The sequence below is a fragment of the Eubalaena glacialis genome, chromosome 16, assembly GCF_028564815.1.
Source record: "Eubalaena glacialis isolate mEubGla1 chromosome 16, mEubGla1.1.hap2.+ XY, whole genome shotgun sequence".
NCBI classification, from domain to species: domain Eukaryota; kingdom Metazoa; phylum Chordata; class Mammalia; order Artiodactyla; family Balaenidae; genus Eubalaena; species Eubalaena glacialis.
In genome coordinates, this window is record NC_083731.1 from 78,178,601 (window position 1) to 78,203,325 (window position 24,725).

The 24,725-nt window shown below is 36.3% G+C and overlaps 1 protein-coding gene across 5 annotated transcripts in view; it reads left to right on the forward strand.

Moving 5' to 3' along the window:
• Window positions 1–24,725, forward strand: part of SPART (spartin) — a 41,942-nt gene that overhangs the window by 15,398 nt on the left and 1,819 nt on the right. For 4 of the 5 annotated variants that reach the window (XM_061171012.1, XM_061171011.1, XM_061171014.1 and 1 more), the window contains 6 exons: window positions 374–571; window positions 2,802–2,957; window positions 5,429–5,552; window positions 10,313–10,507; window positions 11,536–11,694; window positions 11,773–11,863. In XM_061171012.1, coding sequence (XP_061026995.1) covers window positions 374–571; window positions 2,802–2,957; window positions 5,429–5,552; window positions 10,313–10,507; window positions 11,536–11,694; window positions 11,773–11,863 — 923 coding nt within the window. Of the gene's footprint in view, window positions 1–373; window positions 572–2,801; window positions 2,958–5,428; window positions 5,553–10,312; window positions 10,508–11,535; window positions 11,695–11,772; window positions 11,864–23,091; window positions 23,314–24,725 lie in introns of all 5 variants that reach the window. The other variant, XR_009697541.1, reaches the window with a different exon arrangement.

Below are 24,725 nucleotides of genomic sequence, written 5' to 3' on the forward strand. Positions count from 1 at the left end.
AGTTTGATTTTATTTCTTTCCACAAAGGGATGTCTAATTTGAATAATAAAGAAAACCTTAATTTACTTTGACCATTTATTTAAAGCTAGACTCATTGTTGGTTAACAGTGGGCTGTTTAAGGGCACCAGCTTTAAGACTATATAATTAGTGGAGCAATAACATTTTTAGCACAGTTCCTTTGAGTGTTTTGCAGGGAGATCAGACGAGCAAATGGCTGATTTTTATTGGGGGTTTGTCGATGCTGATGGTTCTAGAAAGCCTTGTAAAATGCATTTCAAACTTTAAAATGTGTGTTTGCTAGTATAACAATATTTAAAACCTCGGTGAAAACCTAGTTCTATTAATTGATTTGTTTTAAATTAACCTTTTCAGGTTTGTGACTGGTTGTATCCTCTAGTTCCTGATAGATCTCCAGTTCTTAAATGTACTGTAGGAGCCTACATGTTTCCTGATACAATGTTACAAGCATCAGGATGCTTTGTGGGGGTCGTCTTGTCTTCTGAATTACCAGAAGATGATAGAGAACTCTTTGAGGATCTATTAAGACAAATGTCTGACCTTCGGCTCCAGGTAACTTATGCAATCACCTTCAGGATGTAAACCTACTTTAACATAAGCACTTCTGCTTTTAAAGAAACTGTAATAAGCTCTAATGTGATCATAGTTAGGAAACTGAGAGTATATAATTTGCTTGCGTATTCACAAATACAAGTTGGGAATTGGCTGTAAATAGTGATTAAGATTGTGGTCTCTGGAGTCAGATTGCCTCTGTTTGAATTTGAACTCTTCCACTTAATAGCTGTTTAACTCAAGCTGTTGATCTTCTCTATAGTTTAGTTTCTTTATCATAAAATCAGGATAATGATAACATCCACTTCATTGGGCTGTGATGAAGATTAAAAGTTAATACATTAAGGCACTTACATCAGTGCTAGCAAGTAGTAATGTTCTGTGAATATTTGCTTTTGTTAGGACCACTGTCTTACTTCTCAGTTGGGAAAGTGGGCCAATGGGACTAAATGGTGACATGAAGGTAATTTCAGCATTAGCATCTGGGTAATATTGGACATTTTAGGGGTGTGACTTGAGGAACAGGTTTTGTTTGAGGGAATTGTCTTTGTTCTCATGATGAACAAAGGCAAAATAAAATGTGATTTAAAATACGGTTGGTCATCCTGTGAACTTGCCTTATTTAATTAGCCCACTTCCTCTGCCCACATGCTGATCTGTTATAGGGAGTTGAAATAGAGTATAATGGAGATACTTTCTTTAGGTGTTCTTGCCCATCCTAACGTAGGACAAGAGGGGAAAAATACGTTTGATTGTGAATACTGACAGTTATCTGAGGTTGAAGGAGATTGACAGCATGGTAGTGTAATCTTTTATTTTCTCTTTCATTCAGCAGATACTTAGAATTCATTATTTAACCTGGTTCTATGTTAAATGATGGGGTGGGATGAAAGAACAGAGGAGGCTATAAAGATATATATATAACAGCTCCTATTCTTGAGCACCTTACAGTCTGTTGAATAACCACAGTACAGTATGATAGGTGATGGAAAAAAAAGTGAAAGGAGGTCAGGGAGGATTTCACAAAATAGTTTCCTTTGAGTTCAGTCATGAAAGATTTGTTCCTTTTTTTCTGAGGAAGTAGAATACACTTTTAATCCATACCTGTATTAAAAATTTAAGAGCAAAGGTGGTGGGAGCAGATCACCAGCTAAGTGAAAGGTCAGAGAGTCATCTCAGCATTATGTTGTAAGAACTATATATGAGAATGACCTGGTGATCAACATGTTCTTAAGTACTAGATACTTAAGCTGTGTTAACAAAACCCACGACCCCCATACAGAAGTGTGTGTAGCCTCGATGTGCTTAGGAGAGGAGTTTACAAAGGCAGCAACATGGTCAAATGGATATGCATTTAAGTCTAATAAGCTTTGCTGTTTACTAGCTGAATGAAGTGACATTCCTTAAGTATTCCAGACCTTTTATGGAGCTGTTTCTCCCTTTACCCCTACATTCATTTGGCCTATATTACTGGGCTCTAGGAAAGAAATTAAACTGACGTTTAGGTTATATGTTTACTTCCTCTGTTCAGTTTTATTTTTTGGTTGAATGTTATTTTTAGTTTTCTGTATTATCCTAGAACTCCAACAGTAAACAAAAGCTAGTTACTAGCTATACTTTTGATTTGCCTTTACTCTTAAGCATTCATTCAGCAAAGTGTATGCAAGCAGATTACCTTTAGTGCTGAGTGCAAAAATGGAAAAACAAAATCAGCCTTCCAACAAAGCAGAGTAGTTAAACTGGACGTGAGGTTTGTTAATTGCCTTTATTTATTTATTTATTTTTGAAATTTTGAATTATTTATTTTTTTATACAGCAGGTTCTTATTAGTTATCCATTTTATACATATTAGTATATATATGTCAATCCCAATCTCCCAATTGTTAATTGCCTTTAAACTCATTTAGTCTTGTATGTGTTTCCTAAAACTTATAATTTATTATTTAACTGAATTCAAACGTAGCTGCATCTGATTTAACGATCACTTGTACCAACTACTGCTGTAAGTTTATCTCTTGTACTTTGTTTTTTTGAAATTTGCTTTAGGCTATATCCTGTGAGCCAAAGAACTCAAAGGTTTGAGGTTTGGTGATGAGATAAAAGTATAGAGAAAGACTAGTAAAAGTAGTTGTAAAACACTGTCGTTTGAATAGATATATTATTGGAGCATGGTATACCATAGCTTAGAGGAAATTTGAATTTGAGCTAAGCTTAGGCCTTTACTCCCTAGGCCAACTGGGACCGGGCAGAAGGAGAAAATGAATTCCAAATCCCTGGAAGATCAAGATGCCCCTCTAACCAATTGAAGGAAGCCAGTGGCACTGATGTGAGACAGTTGGACCCAGGCAGTAAGGATGTGCGTCATAAGGGAAAAAGGGGGAAAAAGGTAAGTAGAGTAAGTGAAAGATCAACAAGGTATGAGTGTGTGTTCTATTCTAATGGTACCTTTCACCAGTTTAAATTATTCATAAGATCCCCATTTACTGAAGCAGAGCAACTTGCAGATTCACAAAGTGATCACTGGTAAAATAATTATAATCAGCTTTAATATTTCCCTTTCCAAGTATTTGTTATTTAAACTGTTTTAAAAGATAATCTATGTTTGGGGGGATAGTTTTTTGCAACTATTTGAAAGATTTTTATAATTACGTTAATGATACTTATGCTTTTTTGTTTTGTGTTATTCTCCACCTTCCTATATACACCAAGATCTTGGGGCTAGGTATGCTTTTCCTTACAGTACCATTCTTATTCAGTTCCTTATTTCTTCATGAGTAGTCAACAGAACAGAGAAAATGGGCTTTTAAAAAATACATTTAGTAGTTTCTTCTTTCTTAGATTTTGTGATATGTTCCAAATGGTAAATTTGGATTAGAGTTTAGGAAATATTTATTGAGTGCTAGAAAACTGAGTATAGTGGGAAAAATTTTAAATTTCTCATCTCAAAATATTTCCCATCTAGTGGGGACGACAGATTAGCAAAGAGATAATTTCTACCCAATGTGATCATTAGATGAAAGTACATAAGTTGTATAGAACGCTAGGTTGTACCTTCTACATAGATGAGTGGTGTGGGAAGCAGTTAAGGAGGCTCCTCCTGGAAGGCACTATGGCTAAGATGAGCCCGGAAGGTGAAATGAGCAAACCTATGGTGAAAGAAAGTAACATTGTGTGAGCATTGAATTATAAACAGTTTGGTACTGTTCTTTGTTGTATTCCATATTATAAGTGCTCAGTAATTGTCTTTGGAATTAATGAATATCACATGAATATTCTACTTTTACTTGCCAACTGTCACTGTGGGTTATGTTGAGCATCTTAGACCAGCTTTATGAGGACATTGGGAGTCCAAAATGGAAGTTAGAACTTCATTTTTAAAAATTTAATTCCTTGGTTAAAAAAAAATCTAATTATATTAAAATATATATATACCTTTGGAAAGCTTTACTCCCACCTTTGTCCCTTTCTACACCATTCCTCTTGCCACTGTCGGTAATTACTTTTATTAGGATCTTGTGTTTCTTTCCTGGGTTTTTTGAGACAGAGAAAAGCAAACAAAATCTGTAATTATTTCTCTCCCTTTCTTATACATAAGGGAACATCATATAGAGTGTCCTATTTTTTTTTTTTTTTTTGATAATAAAGTCTGGGGTAAATAGAGAACTTCCTCAGTCTTTTTTACCTCATATTTCATTGTATGAATATATCATAGTTTCTTTAATCAGTCTCTTATTGAGGGGTGTTTGGTGTGATTGTTTGGTATTACAAGCAGTGCTTCAGTGAATAACTTTGTAGAGCCATTGATTCATGCATCCGCAGGTAATTCATCAAATAAATTCTTAGAGATGGGGTTACTGTGTCAACCGGTAAATGCGTTTGTAATTTTGATAGATTTTGCTACATTGCCCTCCTTAAGGAGTATACCATTCAGCACTGCACCAGTAGTTGTTTGAGCATACCTGTCTCCCCACAGCCTGCTCAACAGAGTGGGTGGTCTGTTTTTTGGCAGTCCGATGATGAGAGAAATATATTGGAATATATTAATTTGCATCAGTTTTATTATGAGTGAAGTTGAGCAAATGCATAAGGGTAACTTGAATTTTGTTTTCTGTGTGATGTCTAGTTATATCCTTTGTCCATTTTTATTACTGGGTTGTTAGTCCTTTTCTTCACAATTTCTTGGAGCTCTTTATATATTAGGGACATTGGCACATTGTCAAAGATAGAAGTTGCAAATTACAATGAGGTCTGAGTTAGCCTACTCCTAAGTTTTTAGAATGAAAACAAATTTAGCTTTGAAATTTTGAGTGTTGGCCCTAGCTGTTAAATTAGCAAAGTACAAGTATTTCTGTGTTTCCCATTTCCATTTAAATGGAATGGTAGATTCTGTGTTTGTATACTTTTATTTGCTTTTACTTGATTTCTGTCAAAACCAGTTTATTTGGATACATTCTTCCTTACTGACTGAGTCATTTAACAGAAATCTTTTAACCTTACTGAGTACTGTATGCATACATACGAATATCTAGGGGGTGATAGCTCTATGAAGGAACTCAGAGTGGTCAAAGAAAGAAAAAAGTTAATCAATTTAAATATAATTTGATACATGCTGTATTGGAGGTATGTTGGTATTTAAATCTTACTTACCAATGGTACCTAACATAAAACCAGAACAGTTTTCACCTTCATGGTGGTTATGGTATTGCACTTTATGTAATAAAATGTACGTATAACTGGGTTGGCTGGAAATATTTTCATTAATTAGTATTTGTTGGCTTAATATTTTATTACAAAATGCTTATGATTTTTCCTCCTCTTAGTATTTATTTCACATTTTGAAATCTTTTTACTGTTTAGACCAAAGGTACTTCAAGTGAAGAAGTTAATCTGAGTCACATTGTACCTTATGAGCCAGTTTCAGAAGAAAAAGCAAAGGAATTACCTGAATGGAGTGAGAAAGTGGCTCAAAACATTTTGTCAGGTATTATAGTAATGTTAACTTTTTTGCCTGTATAATGTGAAACCTTTGAATCCCATTAGAGAATACTTGGAAGGATACTATTTTATGTTTTGGTTTTAAATGATCAGTTTATAAATATTTAAAAATAGAAGGAACTAGTCTCTTTGAATGTCACATATTGTCATATTGGTGTAAGTTCTTCTTGGTCTATTATTCTCTGTTTTACTCTTGGGAAAATTGGTAGTGAAAAGCTTCAAGAATCTCCAAACTTTCAGAATAGCTCTCAACATAAAATTAGTTATTTTCCTTTCCCCTTTGAAATTCCCCCTTAATCTTTTTTTCTCCCATCTCCTTCCTCCTTCTCCACCAAAAAAATGACATTCATCTGTCTTTGGAAGCAAAGTAGCACTCTCCTAACCTCATAGCAATACAGGCATGAGGAGACCTGAGAATTAGAGCCAAGCTGTTTGGGAAGTAGACCCCACTATTTAATTATGATTAGAAAGGGCTTCAGATCATTTATTTTAAAAACAAAATAATCATTACTGACACATATGTTTATACTTTAATTGGTTAACAGTTTAACTGCAGTAGCTCTCAGATTGAGGCCTTCTATTTTGTTTTTTAAAAATCATTGCCAGTCACTATTATTCAGTAAGTCAAATTCATGACCCAGTAAGGGGATCTTGACTAGTTATTTAAAAGACTATCAATATAGGTTTCCATCTCTGGTTTATAGGTTTAAACTCATTAAAATAACGAAGGTGTCTAAAGCAGAGAAAATCTTTTTTTTTTTTTTTTTTTTTTTTTTTTTAGTAATCTTTTATTTATTTATTTATTTTTATATTTATTTTTGGCTGTGTTGGGTCTTCGTTTCTGTGCGAGGGCTTTCTCTAGTTGCGGCGAGTGGGGGCCACCCTTCATTGCGATGCGCGGGCCTCTCACTGCCGCGGCCTCTCCCGTTGCGGAGCACAGGCTCCAGACGCGCAGGCTCAGTAGTTGTGGCTCACGGGCCCAGTCGCTCCGCGGCACGTGGGATCCTCCCAGACCAGGGCTCGAACCCGTGTCCCCTGCATTGGCAGGCAGATTCTCAACCACTGCGCCACCAGGGAAGCCCTAAAGCAGAGAAAATCTTTAACATGAAAAACCAACAAACTAAAATAAGTGAAAAATGATTAAGTAGCTAGGAGCAAACAAAATATTTTGCCCAGTGTCAAAGAGCTGCTTGAGACAAGTAGAAAAGATAATGCCAAATTTTCAAATATATGTGTAACAGTTAAAATTTAACCTTGAAAGAGATTTTTAAAGAAGTTGTACAGGGACTTCCCTCGTGGTCCAGTGGTTAAGACTTCGCCTTCCCATGCAGTGGGTGCAGGTTCAATCCCTGGTTGGAGAGCTAAGATCCCACATGCCTCCCAGCCAAAAAGAAGCAAAATGTAAAACAGAAGCAATATTGTAACAAATTCAATAAAGACTTTAAAAATGGTGCACATCAAAAAAGTTGTAAAGAAAAACCTTCACTCTTACTACCTTGCCCCCTAACTTTACAGGCTGCTAAGTTGTTTATTAGGTCAGTATTCAGAAAATTAGCCCTTATCCACACATACGTAGATAACTAAATTCAAAGGTAATTAAGTTTTTGAGTTTATACTGCTATAAGACTCTATAGTATCCATGTGTAACAAACCATCCCAAACTTAATGATGTGAAACAACAATTTGTTTATGCTTAGGAATTCTGTGGGCCAGGTATTCCAAAAGGTCATATCAGGGATGGCTTGTATCTGCTTCATGATGTCAGGGCCTCAGCTAGGAAGACTCAAAGGCCGACTAGTGACTCAGTAGCTGGGGGCTGGAATCATCTGAAGGCTCCTTCAGTCACACTGAAGTTGGCTTCTGGGTTAGGAGAGCTCAAGATCTAGGACTGCCTACATATGACCTCTCCACGCCTCTTGACTTCCTCACAGCATGGTAGCCTTAAGCTCATCTAGCATCTGCGTGGTAGCTCAGGGTTCAAGTGTGAATGGTCCACCAAACAGGTAGAAGCTGCATTACCATTTCTGACATACCCTTGGAAATTTCCAGCATCATTAGTTATAAGCAAGTAACAAGCCTGCCCAGATTCAAGGGGATGTGACATAGACCCCACTTCTCAATGGGAAGAATGTCAAGGTCAGGTTGAAAGAAGATGTGGAATAGGAGATACTGTTTTTGACCATCTTTGGAAAATACCACGTGCCACAAAATCTTAGGCCTCCTAGGTACCATACAGATTCCACACACTGGTTCTATTTGAAGAAGTAGATCATCCTGAGAGCCAGCTAACCCTGAGGAGAGATCTCTTCAGAGATTTCAAAAGAACTGTTAGCAGTGCATCATTTGAAAATGAGCCAAAACTACCTTCTGGTAACACTTAGAGACCTTCTTTACTACTTGGGACTTTAGTGTCTTCAGGCTTGTAACTCTCTTCCTTTTCATCCTGTATTCTCAGGACTAGAGTTCTAGCAATAGCCCTAATAGTCAGTAACATTAAAACTATTTAACTGCCAATCAGAATACCTGTCTCCTTATATACCTCCTTTTAATAGGTAGCATGAAAAACAACTAGCTCACTGAATACTTAAGGTACAAGTAACAGAGAAAGGTATAAGAAATATCCAAGATATACTCCAGAAAAAATTACCTGATCTGTCAAAAAACTATTTCTACCTGACTCATGTAGGTTCTGTACAAAGATGAGTAACCAGGGATCTAAATTGAGCTCATTCACCTTAGCCCAATGCTGAGTAAAGATCAGTAAAAGCTATAGTCTTATACTTTATGAATGTAAGAGGTAAAAAAAAAAAAAAACTGCTTAAAATTTACACTTGTAGAAAATTGGCTTGAGAAGCCTAGACTTACACTTTAAGAAGGCAGCTGCCAAACATTTTAGATGGAGTAGAGTCTAATAAGCTACTTTGGGAGGAGGTAGAAGATTGGTGGCAATAGACTGAATAGAGTCCCCACTGGGTTAGGTTTGAATTAGGCCATTTTATGTCATCTGCCAACCTCTCATTTATTCAGCATTCATTCATTGCCTGCTATATCTCAGCATTAACTGGGTGTGTAGGACACAGACATGGATAGAATAAATCTATATCTGGCATTACACATGCCATTTAAAAGGTCTTAATAGCTACCAATGAAATACTGTATTTCCATAGCTTCTATTGCAGCCTCTACAGTTTTAATTATCTCTTCCATGGTGATATCTTGTTTATAATTAACATCTAGGTTTTCTCTTTATTAGTCCTGTGACTTTTCATTTATCTCACTTCCACTTATTTTTCTGAAAGTCATCGATGGACTCCATCCCCCTTATTTGATATAGTTTCTTTGTAGGATTATAGTCTACTTGAGCTCTCCTTTGTTCATTGTCATTTATTTTATGATTTATTAGTTTTCCTTGAACTTCAAGCTGTTTTTCACCTAGCACTTTTCAATCTATCAGTTAACTCTAAAAACACATTATTTTTTCTTGACTAGACATCTTCAGTCCCTTTATTGTTATGTGAACTCCTGGCTGGAACCTGTTTGCCTGGGTTTGAGCCCTGATCCTCCGCCAAGGGTAGGACTGTGGGGATAGGGTTGGAGCCGGAGGTGGACATGTCTGAAACAGGAAGAGAAACACATCAATTTTTCCAGTCAGTTACTACTTGGTACTTTTCATTCACATTTTTAAATAAATGGGTATGATTTTCACATTATCATTGGATGCCTGCTTACTAATGGGCTGAAGTAATTATGTAAAAACCATGGCACAGATCTTGGAAAACATACTTAAGTATTTTTAAAAGCTCATTGTTTCAGGGTATAGCCAAAAAGGATATATTTAAAATTGTAACTCTCCCCAGGGGAGGGTAACACTTTCCTCCCCCTCTTAGGGAAAACTGTTCTCCTTGTGTTTGTTTTCTTGGTTCTCCCATCTCCTTCCCACGTCTCCTTTTCCCACGTGCTGTCTGGCTCAAGGCCTTTTCTCTTCACTAGAGAAGTCTCTGTCACCCTGCTTTCTCTCTGACAATCTCTGCTTTCATTCTTGCTGCAAGAAGCATGAGCAAAGCAAAAGGCTAGGGCCTAGTCTCATGAGAAATAGCTAGAAATAGCTCAATCTTCTTTTCTTTTAGAGTTTTTCTTCTCCTGAATTTTTTGGGAGTTCTCATGTCTTTGTCATTCAGGTTTAAAGTGCAAGTTAAAAGGTACTAAGATCAAGGGATTTGGGATTGAGGAAGGAGCAGGACCCCCTGCCTTATGTCCTTAGCCCAAAGCAAACAAGCAAAAGTTCTACCTTGGTGTTTGAGAGACAGGTTGTTGGTGTATCTGTCTCCTTCAAGGCTTTGTGGGGGAAAAGTGGTGCCTGCACTAAGGCAAAAAGAACAAAGATACTGGGTCTTCTAGCCAAATACCATCGTAACGGCACCAAAACCCAAAATTAGACCCTAACAGTAGTATACTGTGGTAAGTAATATATAGAGATGCCTACAAGTTGTAGTGACAGCATAGAGTAATACAGAACTGTTGTTGAGTGATATATGACCTAAGTATTGAAAGACGAATTTACTTAGAAAAGGTATATATTCCAGGCAGAACACTACAAGTACAAAGTTGGCTTGAAAATTTATGGCATGTTTGGGATTTGAATATTGAACTCCTTGGGTTTTTTTCCTGTTGATCAGTTATTTGTTAAAGGGCTTAAAGGTATAATCAGTCCTAATTTTGTGCAATTCAAAATTTTCCTTTAAAAAGGTGCTTCCTGGGTGAGTTGGGGTTTGGTCAAAGGTGCTGAGTTTACTGGCAAAGCCATCCAGAAAGGCGCTTCTAAACTCCGAGAACGGATTCAACCAGAAGAAAAACCAGTGGAAGTTAGTCCAGCTGTGACCAAGGGACTTTATATAGCAAAGCAGGCTACCGGAGGAGCAGCGAAAGTCAGTCAGTTCCTGGGTAAAGTAACTTTAGATTCCTTTACTTTTTTTCAGTTAAATTAAAAATAATCTCTTAGTCCAGGTTAAATCTCATTTAGATGGTTTAAATTTAAGAGTAAAGAATTAGGACAAAGCAGTTTTGCCTTTCTACTCATGGTAGAATCAGTAGACCAGCAACATCAACCTGAGAGCCTTAGAAATATTTCAGGCATTTGACACACCTACTGATTCAATATCTCCATTTTTATAAGATCTCTAGGTGATTCTTATTTGCATATTAAAGTTTGAGAAACACTGGTTAGGGGTTGTTTTGATGTGTTGGAGAGGGGAGTGTCTGTGCATTTGAAAAGGAATGTATTTGCTATCCTTGAATATGACATATTCTTTTAAGGACAACTCGCTGCCTAAGCAGTTGAGAGTCAAGAGTGAGGGACGTATTGTCTAGAGTAAAGCTGACTTAGTGATTCTGGTGTCAGCCTTCCCCAGTAATATGGCTCTAAACCCCTCTCCTTTGAGGATCACAGCTCTAAAGTTTTGTATTTTAAGATGGTCAGATAGCTCCTTAGTGGATTGTCATAAAATTTAGTAAGATTATCTTTTTGGTATTTGGTATTCTTTAGAGTCAGATTTTTGGTTTGTTTACTTTTACACAGACTTAAATACTTTATTACTATTTCAGTGAGTATTTGCTGATAGGGAGAAAAAGTATGAATATGCTTAGCTGGAAAACATGAAAGTTGGACCTACCAGTCTTGCATTGCAGATAGAAAAGGTGGATGGTTCTCTTCTAAGCAAATTGCCAAAAAGAACATTATATTTAAGAGTCAATAAGCTCTGCAAACACATCCTTAAACTAAGAAATAGCCTTTGTTTAAAAAGTAACCAGCCCTGTTTTCATTTCTTTTTTAAATAGGAATGGTAACATTATACAGTAAAACAACTTTAGATGCTCATGGAAGAATTTTGCTAAGTGAGAGTGGTAAAATCAAGGGAAGAATACATTTTTTGCTAAGTTTTTTTGTTTTTGTTTTTTTATGGTTATGTTAGTTGACGGAGTTTGTACTGTAGCAAATTGTGTTGGAAAGGAATTAGCTCCACATGTCAAGAAGCATGGAAGCAAACTTGTTCCAGAATCTCTTAAAAAAGACAAAAATGGGAAGTCTCCCCTGGATGGTGCTATGGTTGTAGCAGCAAGCAGTGTTCAAGGTAACATAAAGGTCTAAAAATTTAGGAAGATCTATTTGCTGAGGGCTGGTTTTACTTAACTTTTAAATGTATTTGCAGGATTTTCAACTGTCTGGCAAGGATTGGAATGTGCAGCTAAATGCATTGTTAATAATGTTTCAGTAGAAACTGTACAAACTGTCAGATACAAGTAAGTTGAATTTTATCATTTTAATGATGAAATCTCTTGTAGCATTTGTAAAACTCTAGGACAGTTAAAATGATTGTATAGTTATTTTTATTAAGTATGTGATAAAACAATTTTTTTTCACTTGCTATTTTTAAGTAGGGAGAAGAATAAAGTTTTAGCAAATTAATAGTATTACTGTGACTTTGCCTTATGTTACTAATTGTTATAAATACTTGTTCATCATAAATGGAAAGAATAGGTTTAAGTTTTTTTTTTAATGCCTGGAATTTCTGTATGCCTTATTAACTGCATGTTCTTGATGGGTGATGTTTGCCTATAGTTTTGATGGGGAAAACTTGAATTATAATTAAACTATTATACTTTGTTAATACTAGCCCCTTCTATATACAAAGAATGTTAAATTTTCACACCTTATGAATCTACCACTGTGCATCTCTATTGGAATAGATAGATGGTATGAGAAGACATACCATTAAGAAATAGACAAACATAGAAATGAATGATTTATTCAAGTTTATCTGATAAGTGGTATTAAAGGTAAGACTTAAGAACAGGATTTTCTGATTTTAGCTCTTTATTCTGTCTTTATAAGTACTAGAGGGCTAAACTTAAATTTAGTATGAAGGACCTGAGTTGCTTTCTTAGCTTTGAATTAGTTTAGATCTCAGTATTTAATTTTATTTAGAAGAAAAAAAATAATGGTGTTCTCAACTCTTGGTTATTTGTGTTAATTATTTACTCACTGACAGCATTTGAGTTCATACTTATATATCAGGCATTGTGTTCAGTGCTTTCCATGTGTATTATTTAATCTTTAATAACACTATTATCTCCATTTTACAGATGAAGAAACCAAAAGCATAGAGCCTTAAATATCTTGTTAAGAATTGTACCCCTAGTAAGTGGTAGAGCTGAGATGTAATCCAGGTCCCTCTGTCATGCAGTGTCAGAGAACAGTGCTGGGCCAACACTGCCCTTAATGGGATATCTGTGCAAGTTTAGTATCTAGAGTTATTTTCTACCACTACCTAACATGTGTTTAGACTCCCTCCCACCACAATAAATTACCTTTGGTTTAGGAAATACTAACTTAATTTCCAGCCTAAGTTGATTTTATCTGCTCAGTCTGGGGCATGCATACCTTAGAATCAAAGCAACACAGCCATATCATCTTGGAGTGCCGATTTTACCAAAGGATTTGGAAAAGAAAATGCAGAGTAGATCTGAAATTTTGGTGGAGATGTAAAGCTCAAGTCTCCCAGCTCACTTCCTGCTACTTGTGGTATTGACCTCTAACACTCTTTTTGTTATGCCTTTCAGGTTACTTTGATGGATGAGTCATAATTAGGAAAATAGTTTCTTCTTTTGTTGCAAGAGCAGGAGAAAGTCAGAAGTGTCTTTTAGACCGAAAGTGGGTTATTTTTAGATTATCATATGTTAGCACAGATAAATAGGCAGTCATATGATTAAGTAGGAAGTGCTTTATTGGGTTTGTCCATTTCCTACTTTAATGAAAAAAAAATGCTTACCTAAGTACAGTTAAGTGGAGCCCTGTTAAAAGGTTTGAGATTCACATAATGAGGAAGTGCAGGTTTTGATGTAGATTTTGTATTTCTTGTCCTTAGTGAGGGGAACTTAATATGATAAATAGGGTATTTTAACAGTGGTTCTGAGCTGATTTATTTCTGTTGTGGTGTACATTGCTAGTTTTATCCTTTCCTCCAAAGATTCATGGAGTGAAAAAAAGGTGAGAATTTAGTTAAGTAGGTTTGTATTTCCAGTTATAAGGGTACTTTAGTCTTAGCAGTAACTTAATTAGGAAACTTGGAAAGATGGGAGGGACAGTGGGGAATAACAGGTTTTGTCCAAGTAATACTGTTTTCTCACGTATGAATAATCTGGCTCAGAAGTAGAAATTGCTTTTTAGGAGAAGAAACTGCAAGTATTAAGCCAGTAATAACTCAGTGATATTTATCACTCAAGAATTGGAAAAGCTAGTTGTTCTTTAATTTAGTTCTCAATAATTTACATAAATTTATATTTATTTACATTTATGAATTTACATTTATTTACACTGTGAAAATTGATAGAGTGAGCATTTGTGTTTTTCTGCTCTCATCCAACTGACAGTTGTATAGTAAAGAAAACTTATTATTTTTGGAAAATATGTATTCTTATTGTCTGTGAGAAATTATTCCCCCAAGTAGTCATGTAACATTTTATGGAAAAACTCGAACGAACTTTTTGGCCAACCCAATATTATATAAACGTCTTCATCTGATTTCTGGTAGTATAAGCCAATACAGAGGATTATTTTTTTAATTTAGGCTATTTAAAGGCAGTTTGTATTAGAGAATTATATTCTCCATGCCTTTTATGGTTTTGATTATGATTCAGGACTGTGTTCATTGATTATGAATGATTTACCTAAAGATCTATATAATTAATTACACTCCTAAATTTTTAAGGTAAATGTATAAGAAATATTTATTAAGACTTTATTTTTTTGGTTACATTAATACTTTTGTCCTATTTTAGATTTAGGAACATGAAGACCTACAGGAACAATGAAAAGCAATTAAGTAACTTTAAACCTGCTATATTTAATTGCAGTATAGTATCTATTAAATAATTCATCACTCTTCTACATAGCTTCTAAAGTTCACCTTTAAGCTCCTTTTTTTCCATTTTAAATTGTTTAGAGGAAAATAATATAACTTCAGTAAGTTAGGTGCATTTTTCTTTTCCCCTCAGTAATATTTTATCTTAGAACACATTTGTGAAGAATAAGCTTAGTAAAAATATTTTCCTATAAGAATTTACTCTTATAAGGTATAGTATTTTATTGGATTATTTAGTGAATTTTAAGTAAAATTCCCCTTAAATTTGCACTGGGTGAAGGGGCAAATTCAAATCCATTTGAGGGTATCTCCTTTGGCAGATGTCATGTTACCCAAAATGAATTCTATATAACATCTACTCAGGAGTTATATAGGATCAATCTTCTCTTTTCAATATGGCAACTATACAAATATTTAAACACAATCGTTATGTCTTCCGCTTATTTTTTCTTCTCTACTAAATACTCCCAGTTTAACAATTCCATATATAGTTTGAATTCCAGATCCTTCCTTCATCAGTGTTGTTCTCAAAATATGGAACCCAGAATTGAATCTAATATTCCAAAAGTCTTACAACCAGATTAAATACAGTAGGGTTGCCTCCCTTGTTTTGGTCATATTTAGCATGTGATAAACGTGGCACAGAAGACAAAGAGTATATCTTTATAGTAGCTGTTACTTTATTGGCCCATATCAAACTTGGGTTTGTTTTTTTTTTCTTTTTTTTTTTTTGACTTTTATTTATTTTTATACAGCAGGTTCTTATTAGTTATCCATTTTATACATATTAGTGTATATATGTCAATCCCAATCACCCAATTCATCACACCACCACCACCACCCCCCCGCGGCTTTCCCCCTTTGGTGTCCATACGTTTGTTCTCTACATCTGTGTCTCAATTTCTGCCCTGCAGACCAGTTCATCTGTACCATTTTTCTAGGTTCCACATATATGCGTTAATATACAATATTTGTTTTTCTCTTTCTGACTTACTTCACTCTGTATGACAGTCGCTAGATCCATCCACATCTCAACAAATGACCCAATTTCATTCCTTTTTATGGCTGAGTAATATTCCATTGTATATATGTACCACATCTTCTTTATGCATTCATCTGTCGATGGGCATTTAGGTTGCTTCCATGACCTGGCTATTGTAAATAGTGCTGCAATGAACATTGGGGTGCATGTGTCTTTTTGAATTACGGTTTTCTCTGGGTATATGCCCAGTAGTGGGATTGCTGGGTCATATGGTAATTCTATTTTTAGTTTTTTAAGGAACCTCCATACTGTTCTCCATAGTGACTGTATCAATTTACATTCCCACCAACAGTGCAAGAGGGTTCCCTTTTCTCCACACCCTCTCCAGCATTTGTTGTTTGTAGATTTTCTGATGATGCCCATTCTAACTGGTGTGAGGTGATAACCTCATTGTAGTTTTGATTTGCATTTCTCTAATAATTAGTGATGTTGAGCAGCTTTTCATGTGCTTCTTGGCCATCTGTATGTCTTCTTTGGAGAAATGTCTGTTTAGGCCTTCTGCCCATTTTTGGATTGGGTTGTTTGTTTTTTTGATATTGAGCTGCATGAGCTGTTTATATATTTTGGAGATTAATCCTTTGTCCGTTGATTCGTTTGCAAATATTTTCTCCCATTCTGAGGGTTGTCTTTTTGTCTTGTTTATGGTTTCCTTTGCTGTGCAAAAGCTTTTAAGTTTCATTAGGTCCCATTTGTTTATTTTTGTTTTTATTTCCATTACTCTAGGAGGTGGATCAAAAAAGATCTTGCTGTGATTTATGTCAAAGAGTGTTCTTCCTATGTTTTCCTCTAAGAGTTTTATAGTGTCCGGTCTTACATTTAGGTCTCTAATCCATTTTGAGTTTATTTTTGTGTATGGTGTTAGGGAGTGTTCTAATTTCATTCTTTTACATGTAGCTGTCCAGTTTTCCCAGCACCACTTATTGAAGAGACTGTCTTTTCTCCATTGTACATCCTTGCCTCCTTTGTCATAGATTAGTTGACCATAGGTGCGTGGTTTTATCTCTGGGCTTTCTATACTGTTCCATTGATCTATATTTCTGTTTTTGTGCCAGTACCATACTGTCTTGATTACTGTAGCTTTGTAGTATAGTCTGAAGTCAGGGAGTCTGATTCCTCCAGCTCCGTTTTCTTCCCTCAAGACTGCTTTGGCTATTTGGGGTCTTTTGTGTCTCCATACAAATTTTAAGATTTTTTGTTCTAGTTCTGTAAAAAAATGCCATTGGTAATTTGATAGGGATTGCATTGAATCTGTAGATTGCTTTGCGTAGTACAGTCATTTTCACAATATTGATTCTTCCAATCCAAGAACATGGTATATCTCTCCATCTGTTGGTATCATCTGTAATTTCTTTCATCACTGTCTTATAGTTTTCTGCATACAGTTTGTTTGTCTCCCTAGGTAGGTTTATTCCTAGGTATTCTTTTGTTGCAATGGTAAATGGGAGCGTTTCCTTAATTTCTGTTTCAGATTTTTCATCATTAGTGTATAGGATTGCAAGAGATTTCTGTGCATTAATTTTGTATCCTGCAACTTTACCAGATTCATTGATTAGCTCTAGTAGTTTTCTGGTGGCATCTTTAGGATTCTCTATGTATAGTATCATGTCATCTGCAAACAGTGACAGTTTTACTTCTTCTTTTCCAATTTGGATTCCTTTTATTTATTTTTCTTCTCTGATTGCCGTGGCTAGGACTTCCAAAACTATGTTGAATGATACTGGCGAGAGTGGACATCCTTGTCTTGTTCCTGATCTTAGAGGAAATGCTTTCAGTTTCTTACCATTGAGAATGATGTTTGCTGTGGGTTTGTCATATATGGCCTTATTATGTTGAGGTAGGTTCCCTCTGTGCCCACTTTCTGGAGAGTTTTTATTGTAAATGGGTGTTGAATTTTGTCAAAAGCTTTTTCCGCATCTATTGAGATGATCATATGGTTTTTCTCCTTCAACTTGTTAATATGGTGTATCACATTGTTTGATTTGCATATATTGAAGAATCCTTGCATCCCTGGGATTAATCCCACGTGATCATGGTGTATGATCCTTTTAATGTGTTGTTGGATTCTGTTTGCTAGTATTTTGTTGAGGATTTTTGCATCTATATTCATCAATGATATTGGTCTGTAATTTTCTTTTTTGTAGTATCTTTGTCTGGTTTTGGTATCAGCATGATTGTGGCCTCATAGAATGAGTTTGGGAGTGTTCCTTCCTCTGCAGTTTTTTGGAAGAGTTTGAGAAGGATAGGTGTTAGCTCTTCTCTAAATGTTTGATAGAATTCACCTGTGAAGCCATCTGGTCCTGGACTTCTGTTTGTTGGAAGATTTTTAGTCACAGTTTCCGTTTCATTACTTGTGATTGGTCTGTTTATATTTTCTGTTTCTTCCTGGTTCAGTCTTGGAAGGTTATAACTTTCTGAGAATTTGTCCATTTCTTCCAGGTTGTCCATTTTATTGGCATAGAGTTGCTTGTAGTAGTCTCTTAGAATGCTTTGTATTTCTGCGGTGTCTGTTGTAACTTCTCCTTTTTCATTTCTAATTTTATTGATTTGAGTCCTCTCCCTCTTTTTCTTGATGAGTCTGGCTAATGGTTTTTCAATTTTGTTTATCTTCTCAAAGAACCAGCTTTTAGTTTTATTGATCTTTGCTGTTGTTTTCTTTGTTTCTATTTCATTTATTTCTGCTCTGATCTTTATGATTTGTTTCCTTCTGCTAACTTTGGGTTTTGTTTGTTCTTCTTTCTCTGGTTCCTTTAGGTGTAAGGTTAGATTGTTTATTTGAGATTTTTCTTTTTTCTTGAGGTAGGCTTGTATAGCTGAAACTTCCCTCTTAGAACTGCTTTTGCTGCATCCTGTAGGTTTTGGATTGTCGTGTTTTCATTGTCATTTGTCTCTAGGTATTTTTTGATTTCCTCTTTGATTTCGTCAGTGATCTCTTGGTTATTTAGTAACGCATTTGTTTAGCCTCCATGTGTTTGTGCTTTTTATGTTTTTTTCCTTGTAATTCATTTCTAATCTCATAGCGTTGTGGTCAGAAAAGACGCTTGATATGATTTCAATTTTCTTAAATTTACTGAGGCTTGATTTGTGACCCAAGATGTGATCTATCCTGGAGAATGTTCCATGCGCACTTGAGAAGAAAGTGTAATCTGCTGTTTTTGTATGGAGTGTCCTATAAATATCAGTTAAATCTATCTGGTCTATTGTGTCATTTAAAGCTTCTGTTTCCTTATTTATTTTCATTTTGGATGATCTGTCCATTGGTGTAAGTGAGGTGTTAAAGTCCCTCACTATTATTGTGTTACTGTTGATTTCCTCTTTTATAGCTGTTAGCAGTTGCCTTATGTATTGAGGTGCTCCTATGTTGGGTGCATATATATTTATAATTGTTATATCTTCTTCTTGGATTGATCCCTTGATCATTATGTAGTGTCCTTCCTTGTCTCTTGTAACATTCTTTATTTTAAAGTCTATGTTATCTGATATGAGTATTGCTACTCCAGCTTTCTTTTGATTTCCATTTACATTTAATATCTTTTTCCATCCCCTCACTTTCAGTCTGTATGTGTCCCTAGGTCTGAAGCGGGTCTCTTGTAGACAGCATATATGTGGGTCTTGTTTTTGTATCCATTCAGCAAGCCTGTGTCTTTTGGTTGGAGCATTTAATCCATTCACGTTTAAGGGAATTATCGATATGTATGTTCCTATGACCATTTTCTTAATTGTTTTGGGTTTGTTTTTGTAGGTCCTTTTCTTCTCTTGTGTTTCCCACTTAGAGAAGTTCCTTTAGCATTTGTTGTAGAGCTGGTTTGGTGGTGCTGAATTCTCTTAGCTTTTGCTTTTCTGTAAAGCTTTTGATTTCTCCATCAAATCTGAATGAGATCCTTGCCGGGTAGAGTAATCTTGGCTGTAGGTTCTTCCCTTTCATCACTTTAAGTGTATCATGCCACTCCCTTCTGGCTTGTAGGGTTTCTGCTGAGAAATCAGCTGTTAACCTTATGGGAGTTCCCTTGTATGTTATTTGTCATTTTTCCCTTGCTGCTTTCAATAATTTTTCTTTGTCTTTAACTTTTGTCAATTTGATTACTATGTGTCTCGGCGTGTTTCTCCTTGGGTTTATCCTGTATGGGACTCTCTGCGCTTCCTGGACTTTGGTGGCTATTTCCTTTCCCATGTTAGGGAAGTTTTCAACTATAATCTCTTCAAATATTTTCTTGGGTCCTTTCTCTTTTCTCCTTCTGGGACCCCTATAATGCGAATGTTGTTGCGTTTAATGTTGTCCCAGAGGTCTCTTAGGCTGTCTTCATTTCTTTTCATTCTTTTTTCTTTATTCTGTTTTGCAGCAGTGAATTCCACCATTCTGTCGTCCAGGTCACTTATCTGTTCTTCTACCTTAGTTATTCTGCTATTGATTCCTTCCAGTGTAGTTTTCATTTCAGTTATTGTATTGTTCATCTCTGTTTGTTTGTTCTTTAATTCTTCTAGGTCTTTGTTAATCATTTCTTACATCTTCTCGATCTTTGCCTCCATTCTTTTTTCCGAGGTCCTGGATCATCTTCACTATCATTATTCTGAATTCTTTTTCTTGAAGGTTGCCTATCTCCACTTCATTTAGTTGTTTTTCTGGGGTTTTATCTTGTTCCTTCATCTGGTACATAGCCCTCTGCCTTTTCATCTTGTCTATCTTTCTGTGAATGTGGTTTTTGTTTCAGAGGCTGCAGGATTGTAGTTCTTCTTGCTTCTGCTGTCTGCCCTCTGGTGGATGAGGCTATCTAAGAGGCTTGTGCAAGTTTCCTGATAGGAGGGACTGGTGGTGGGTAGAGCTGACTGTTGCTCTGGTGGGCAGAGCTCAGTAAAACTTTAATCCGCTTTACTGCTGATGCATGGGGCTGGGTTCCCTCCCTGTTGGTTGTTTGGCCTGAGGCAACCCAACAGTGCAGCCTACCTGGGCTCTTTGGTGGGGCTAATGGCAGATCCTGGGAGGGCTCACGCCAAGGAGTACTTTCCATAACTTCTGCTGCCAGTGTCCTTGTCCCCCGGGTGAGCCACAGCAACCCCCCGCCTCTGCAGGAGACCCTCCAACACTAGCAGGTAGGTCTGGTTCAGTCTCCCCTGGGGTCACTGCTCCTCCTGCGTCCCAATGCGCACACTACTTTGTGTGTGCCCTCCAGGAGTAGAGTCTCTGTTTCCCCCAGTCCTGTCGAAGTCCTGCAGTCAAATCCCACTAGCCTTCAAAGTCTGATTCTCTAGGAATTCCTCCTCCTGTTGCCAGACCCCCAGGTTGGGAAGCCTGACGTGGGGCTCAGAACCTTCACTCCAGTGGGTGGACTTCTGTGGTATAAGTGTTCTGCAGTCTGTGAGTCACCCACCCACCAGTTATGGGATTTGATTTTACTGTGATTGTGCCCCTCCTACCGTCTCATTGTGGCTTCTCCTTTGTATTTGGACGTGGGGTATCTTTTTTGGTGAGTTCCAGTGTCTCCCTGTTGATGATTGTCCGGCAGCTAGTTGTGATGCTGGTGTTCTCGCAAGAGGGAGTGAGAGCACGTCCTTCTGCTCCGCCATCTCGGTTCAGGACCTCTGTCCAAACTTGGGTTTTTTTTAAATGAACCTTTTATTTAAAATCTGGACCTTTCTCTTATTTTTGGACGATTGATACTTGTACCTAAATAAAAAGTTTACATTTATTCTTGCTTAATTGCACTTGTTAATTTTGACCCATCATTAAATCTATATTTTTTGGCTTCAGATTTTGATGTATGTCATATTAGCCTTCCATTTTGTGTTACCTGTAGATTTGAAAGACATGTCTTCTCTACATCTTAGATATTTTCCACAATCTTTTTGTGGATGAAATCTAATCACTTGCTTACTGTAGCCTTTCCTCCTGACTGATCTTTCTCCAAGGTTTAATGCTTAGTGAGATTGGTGGGTCAGCTGTCTATAAATCTCCTAACAGTATTGTCATTTCTCACCTTTCAGTTTTGTCTTATTAGATATTTCTTAGGGTGGTTGTCTTCCACACCCATTCATTAAATATTGGTTCTGTCTAAGGTTTTACTCTATACTCCCTTTTCTACTCTTTGTGGATATCATCTATATCTGTGGCTATGGTTACCACCTGTATTTCAGCAACTCTCAAATCTGTGTTTCCTCTTAAGTTTTAATCTTCAGGCTCATACATCCCAACTACATACCACTACAGCCATTCAGTCCCTGAGTCTTGTTGTTTTTTATATTCATCCCTTTTGCTCCAGCCTCATTAGCACTACCTTAGAATAGATTTTCATCGTTTTTCATCCAGCTCACAACTTGTTTCCTAACTGGTTCCTCAGTCTTAAACACTTACAGTTCACAAGTGCAACCTGTATTAGATCTTTCTAAAACATAAATTTGGTCATGCCATTACCATTGATTTCAAGATAAAGTTTAAAGTCCTTAGCTTCACCTACAAGGTCCTTCATAACCCATCTGCCTTTGATGGATAGACTAATAAGAAGCTATGTCTATTTTAAATATTTAAGGTTAATATTTCTAAGAATAGTTTTGAAGGTTGCATGTAAATTGAATTATAGGCAGATTTATTAGAAAGTTGTGACTGAAATTTTGCTATAATTAGTGAAATCTGGAATCACTGCCAGTGTGCTGTTTTGCTATACATTACTGAATGCACTGGAGAAATTTCAGAAAAGTCTCATTCAAATTGAAAATTGAATCCCATTGACTTACTTAGAGCATTCTTTATATTCATTTTTTATTCTTAAATTGGTAGTGTTACTCAGTATATAAAATCTAATTTAATAAGCTCTAATTATAGTTAACTTTTTTAAAAGTAAGAATAAAAAATAAGCTTTATTGTTTTTAATTTTTGCTAAAGATAGGCTTTCTCGGAGTCTTTAACTGTGTAGTTTGAATCTGAATAAAGAAAAGAACTAAACAGTTATTTATCAAGCAAGAGAAGAGAGTAGGTGCCTGCCAGGAATCCTGGTTCTGGGGCATATTGGGAAGCAGAGGTAATAAGTGAGGATATATTTAAAAAATAAACACAACTGCTGAAAAACTATTGTATAGGGTCTTTAAAGATAACTGTATGTTTAGTACTATGGAATTTTCAAAGTGCTTTAACATATACATCTCATTTTATAAGATAAAGGAGAGGAAATTGATGAGATGCAAAGAGGCTGAGACTTCACCAGGGTCACACAGCTGGTTGTTGGCATGGTCGGTATTAGAATCTAGTTTTCTGGCTCCCAGTTTGGTACTTTTCTCCAGATTAACAGGAGTTGCTACTAAAGTGGAGACAGCATGGAAGAAAAAGAAAAATCATCAGGGGACCAACACAGACTTCTTTTTCAGTATATTATTTTTTTTTAAATGTAGTCTTTAGAATTGTATTGCATATAGAAATATCGTAAGTGCAGTTTGAGGTATCAAACTGCATCAGTAGAATAGGGAACATTCGACATACTCAGAAGTGGAAGTTTATGAGTCTGGAGGATTTCCTGTGCTCGAAAACACTAATACAGCCACATTCTTAAGTTATCATTGTCACTTCATTGTCGCTAACACAGGCCTGGAGAGAGAAGCCCTGAGAGAAACCTGCTCAACCAGGAGTTATGGGCACACTTCCAGTGCTGAAACTGCTGCCGCCCCTTTCTCCTCATTGAGCCTGAGCATTGCCACCTGACCGTGAGAAGGCCCAATGTCTTCTGCAACATGAGCAATCCTGTGGAGTGCTGAGGGGTTGCAAAGCAACAGGGACAGGCAGAAAGCAGTCAGAAGCTTTTCTGTTGGTAACTGTTGAAATAGCCCCAATCAAGAGTGGTATAGGCATAAGGTTTGACAGATTGAAGGCTCTGCTGTGCCCTGGCTCTGATTAACATTAGGCAAAGGACAGAATGAGATACCATTCAGAAGCATAATAAATTTATTTCATATTTCTACACTGAAGTTGAAAACAAAAGACAAGCATGAATAAGCCAATAGGATCACAAGCCACTGTTTTAGGCCAGGCTAATAGTAATAGAGTACTTGTTAATTCAAGGACAGATCCAGTGTTAGAAAAAATGTCCAGATATTGGGTCTCAGAGCATCTAGGAAACTTCAGTGTGTCCTGGAGAAAATTGTAAAATTTTGCCTCTTTGTTATTGTATGTTGTTTAAGCAATCCTCTATTTGGGGAAATGTATGGACAAGAAAAGCTTTAAAAGCCTGGTACTTAAAAAAAGGTAAAGAGTAACACAAGAAGTAGGATGAGTTTTAGTGTCCTTGTGTAAGACCTTAAGTTGTATTATTTTCTTATGGAAATGGTATTAAACACCATCAGCGGTATTGATTATGGTCAGGAATAACTACTTTTGTGTAATGCTTTGTAATTTCCCAAGCCCTTTGCTATACATATGAACTCAAGAAACTCTTAGATGGATAGGACAGGACTTCCTCGTTTAATTCATTCAACAAATATTAGATGTCAGGCACTGTTCTAAGTACTTAAGATACAAGAGATCTTTCTCTAATGGGGTTTATATTCTAGTGCGACAAACAATAAGCCAAACAAAAAATATTCTAGTGAGACGAACAATAAGCAAAACAAAAACAATGGGTGCAAAAAAATTCTATAGTATGTAGCAGACATTAAGTTATAGAAGAAAGAGCAGTTTAAGGGGGGGATTGATTGGCCGTGGGGTGGGGCATGTGAGATAAGGCAATTAAAATAGGTTAAATACTGAGAGGATAATAGCTGACTTGAAGAAGGTGAGGCAGTTAGCATACCTGGGGTGAGAGTAGTCTAGGCAGATACCAGCCAGTACGAAGGTGATAGGGCGGCGCATGTGTGCTTGGTGGGTTCAAAGAACAGCAAGAAGGCCAGTGAGTCTGCAGTGGGGTGGAGTGGAGTGAGGAAGAGTGTTGTAGAATCTCTGCTTAGAGACAAACTCAGATTCCAGTAGTTTGAAAGACTTAAGCAAAGTCTAGTTAAGGTAGAACTCAAAACCATTTATAGTGACCTATAGTTGTTTCAGTTAGAATTCTCTTATATTTCCAGAAGAAGATAAAAAAGGAAATATTGACTGATTAACAACCTTTATTATAATTTACATTTTATTCTTCAACATAAACAGTCTTTATTACATTAATCTCAGCCTCAGCTTATTTTCACAGTGTTTTTGCTAAAGGAGAAAATAACAGCCTTGGCACAGTGTGATTTT